General features: G+C 35.3%; 1 protein-coding gene across 1 annotated transcript; it reads left to right on the top strand.

Moving 5' to 3' along the window:
• Positions 1–340: 340 nt before the first annotated feature.
• Positions 341–3,578, top strand: LOC131631999 (fumarylacetoacetase-like; the record flags this gene model as incomplete). Its single annotated transcript, XM_058902763.1, has 13 exons — positions 341–655; positions 963–1,041; positions 1,281–1,339; positions 1,425–1,549; positions 1,635–1,709; positions 2,035–2,110; positions 2,311–2,410; positions 2,488–2,547; positions 2,688–2,758; positions 2,859–2,921; positions 3,045–3,109; positions 3,247–3,343; positions 3,465–3,578. Coding segments are annotated over exons 1-13 (1,188 nt in total), but the record flags the coding sequence as incomplete, so codon positions are not given.
• Between the last annotated feature and the right edge of the window lie 4 nt (positions 3,579–3,582).

Genomic DNA, 3,582 nt, shown 5'->3' with positions numbered 1-3,582 from the left:
TTTAATTGCCGCTTCTATTTATATTGCCTATTACATCATTTTAACTTTTATCTGCCGATCAAAATTTTCTTCTTCTCTATTTTAGTTATATCCGTCAACAAATGCACCTACAAATTGTAACCGTGCATAATTACATAAGAATTTCTCGATATTTTTTACTTGTGAGTAAAATTAGCAGTTCGTCGTATTACCCGTGCTAAGGTGAAATGCAAAAACCAGTACAATAAAAGACTAGCGTGTCACTAACTCACTCTTTAAGAGGGTAGGTGGCTACCTGTCCTCTCTCTCTACGTATCTAACCATCTTCTCTTGATCGAACGGATACAATTCTACTACTATATATATCTCTAGAAATTCATTATATACAAAACACTCTGTTTTTTGTCTCTTTCTTTTAGTTACCATCCTTGACTTCATCTCAACCACGACGCAACCGTCATCACTCACCACCATGACTCTTCAATCTTTCATCCAAGTCCACCCAGACTCTCACTTCCCCATTCAGAATCTCCCTTACGGAATCTTCAAGCCCCAACCAGATTCTCCCCCTCGTCCCGGCGTAGCCATCGGCGATTTCGTTCTCGACCTCTCCGAGATCGCTTCCGCCGGTCTTTTCAACGGCACTCTTCTAACTAACTCCGATTGCTTCCTCCAGGTTCCTCAACTCTCTCTTCATCTCTACTACACTTTCTAATTTTCCTGCTTCAAAATCTGTGTTACTTCAAACTCTTCTTTTATTTTACCTAAATTTTCGTAGTTTATTTATTTATTTATTTTTGTATTCCTACTTTATTACACACTCTTTTTGTTTCCGCTTAGAAATCGGAAGGAAGTGAAAAACGAGAACGAACACTCTCTGCAATTTTGTCCTTTTTAGTAATTTGCAACATAATATATTTTTTATTTGATTTTTTAATATATAGTTTTGTGATGTTGTTTTTGTTATCGTTTTAATTTAACAGCCTAATCTAAATAAGTTTGTATCACTCGGAAGACCAGCATGGAAGGAAGCTCGTGCCACTCTTCAAAAACTCTTATCATGTATAAATTCTTCAACATTATGTTATTGTGATTATGAGTTTATGTCGACGAGTAATAATTTGAAACGAAGAAATTAAAGATAATCACATGTGTCAGTTTCGGAGTCCGAAACTGATACATACACACTTTTTTCAGAGGTGTTAGTGCTACTGAGCAAGTTTGTTCAATACTTTGATTTTGTATGAGCTGCAATGGCTGGTTTTTATATTGATTGAATTGAGTTTTGTTTTTGAATGCAGCAACTGAGCCAACTTTGAGGGACAATGAAGTTCTGAGACAGAAAGCACTTGTGCCTTTGGTATTACACATTGTAGTTTAATATTGTCATATTGTTGTATTGTGTTTGTAATTTCTTATAACGATTTTGTTGTGTGTGTTTTCAGAGTCAAGTAGAATTGCTTCTCCCTGTTGCAGTTGGGGACTATACGGACTTTTTTTCTTCTCTGCATCATACTAAAAATTGTGGAATCATATTTCGCGGACCGCAGACTCCTGTTTTAGAGAATTGGTGTGTTGAATTTTATGGCTCTTCAAATTAAACAAGAGTGAATTTTTCTAGTGTACTGAAGAAATGAGTGAAATTTGGTTTGCAGGTATCACTTGCCTGTTGCTTATCATGGACGCGCATCTTCTGTTGTTGTTTCTGGAACAGATATTATTCGACCGAGGTCAGAAGTTTTGTTACTAAAAATGTTTTCTAGTTGTTAGTTCACGCACTATAGGGGATAGATATCTAAATTATCTGTTTTTTTGGAGGTTTACGATTTTTTCTATCAATGTTTTGTTTCTTAACATAGGAAGTTTTGTAATGCATGATTGTCTCTACTCTCTATCATATGTAATTTTTCCTTAATATGTGTGAAATAAACAACTTTGCTAATTATTGTCGAACAAACAAGTAATGAAAATAGAAATCTTCAGCTCCGTTTGTAACCTTGTCCGTTAAATTGTTCTGTATGTCTTAATATTTGTCTACTTTGTGTGTTTGTTCAGAGGTCAAGCTCATCCTGCTGGAAACCCTTCGCCCTACTTCGGCCCTACATTGAAGCTTGATTTTGAGTTGGAAATGGTTAGCTTTTTGTGTACATAGATTTGCTAATGCCACATTTCTCACTATAATGTGTATGCTGTGTTTTATTTAAAAATATGAAAATCAAATTTATATATTCTGTCATTTACTTCTTTGTTTTAGTGTTTTGAATGAGTTGTTATGGTAATTTACCGTTTTTCATTTATTTTACTATGAATACAATCTTAATTTTCTTACAGGCTACTATTGTCGGACCTGGAAACGAACTAGGAAAACCTGTAGATATAAACAATGCTGAAGATCATATCTTTGGACTTGTTCTACTGAATGATTGGAGTGGTAATTGTTCAATTCAATACCTATTTTTGATGTTAATGTGGTCTATAGTTGATGCTTCACTTAATTGTATTTTGCAGCTCGAGATATTCAGGCATGGGAATATGTTCCTCTTGGTCCTTTTCTTGGCAAAAATTTCGGCAAGTTTCAATTAATTACTTCAAATGTTTTAGTTATTTTGAAAAAAAAAACTGAGCATTTGAATATAAGTTATCTTCTTAATTATCAATGCAATTATAGTGTTAATCTTCTTTTACGGTGTGTGCCAAAAATTATATAGCCACGACGATATCACCTTGGATTGTGACCTTGGATGCATTAGAGCCTTTTGCCTGTGAAGCCCCGAAACAGGTAACCGGTTTCTTACATTTGAGATTGACATTTTAGATATTTATAATTAGGCTGCTCATGTATGAAGTTCGTAATAAACACGCCGATCTGTAAAATGCAGGATCCTCCTCCACTTCCTTACTTGGCCGAAAAAGTATCCAAAAACTATGATCTTTCACTGGAGGTATTTCAAAGAATCTTCCTTCTTTTGCTTATGTCAGTGACAATATTTCTGCATGATCTTTGTAGACAACAGCCAACTTTCCGATTTCTTAAGTTAATCATAAAACTTCTTCCTTGGTGCAAGGTCCACATTAAACCTGCTGGTCACAATGGTTCAAGCGTTGTTACGCGGAGTAACCTCAAGCACTTGTAAGGACTCTATTTTAAATAACATTGATTTAATCCTCACCTGCTCTGTTACTTTTTTTTCAATCGTTCATGTGCCCTTTGAAACTGTTATACATAAATTTTATGCATCGACTTATTCAAGACCTGTCGTTTTGTAGATACTGGACATTGACTCAGCAGCTTGCTCACCACACAATCAATGGTTGCAACCTGAGGCCAGGCGACGTCCTTGGAACAGGGACAATTAGTGGCCCCGTAAGATTCAATATTTTATGGTGTCTAACTTTCCAATACATTTTCTTTCTTTCATGAATTGTAACCTATGAATCTGGTTGATGAATTTTAGTAATATTATAATGATTGTTTATCACTGTAGGAGCCAGAGTCTCGTGGATGCTTACTAGAGTTAACATGGAATGGACAAAATTCGCTGTCTTTGAATGGGTTAGATAGGAAATTTCTTGAAGATGGAGATGAAGTCACCTTAACTGGAT

Source organism: Vicia villosa, unplaced genomic scaffold (assembly GCF_029867415.1).
Source record: "Vicia villosa cultivar HV-30 ecotype Madison, WI unplaced genomic scaffold, Vvil1.0 ctg.000893F_1_1, whole genome shotgun sequence".
Taxonomy (NCBI): Eukaryota; Viridiplantae; Streptophyta; class Magnoliopsida; order Fabales; family Fabaceae; genus Vicia; species Vicia villosa.
The sequence above is the reverse complement of the archived record's forward strand: the minus strand, read 5'-3'. Positions and strand labels throughout refer to the sequence as shown.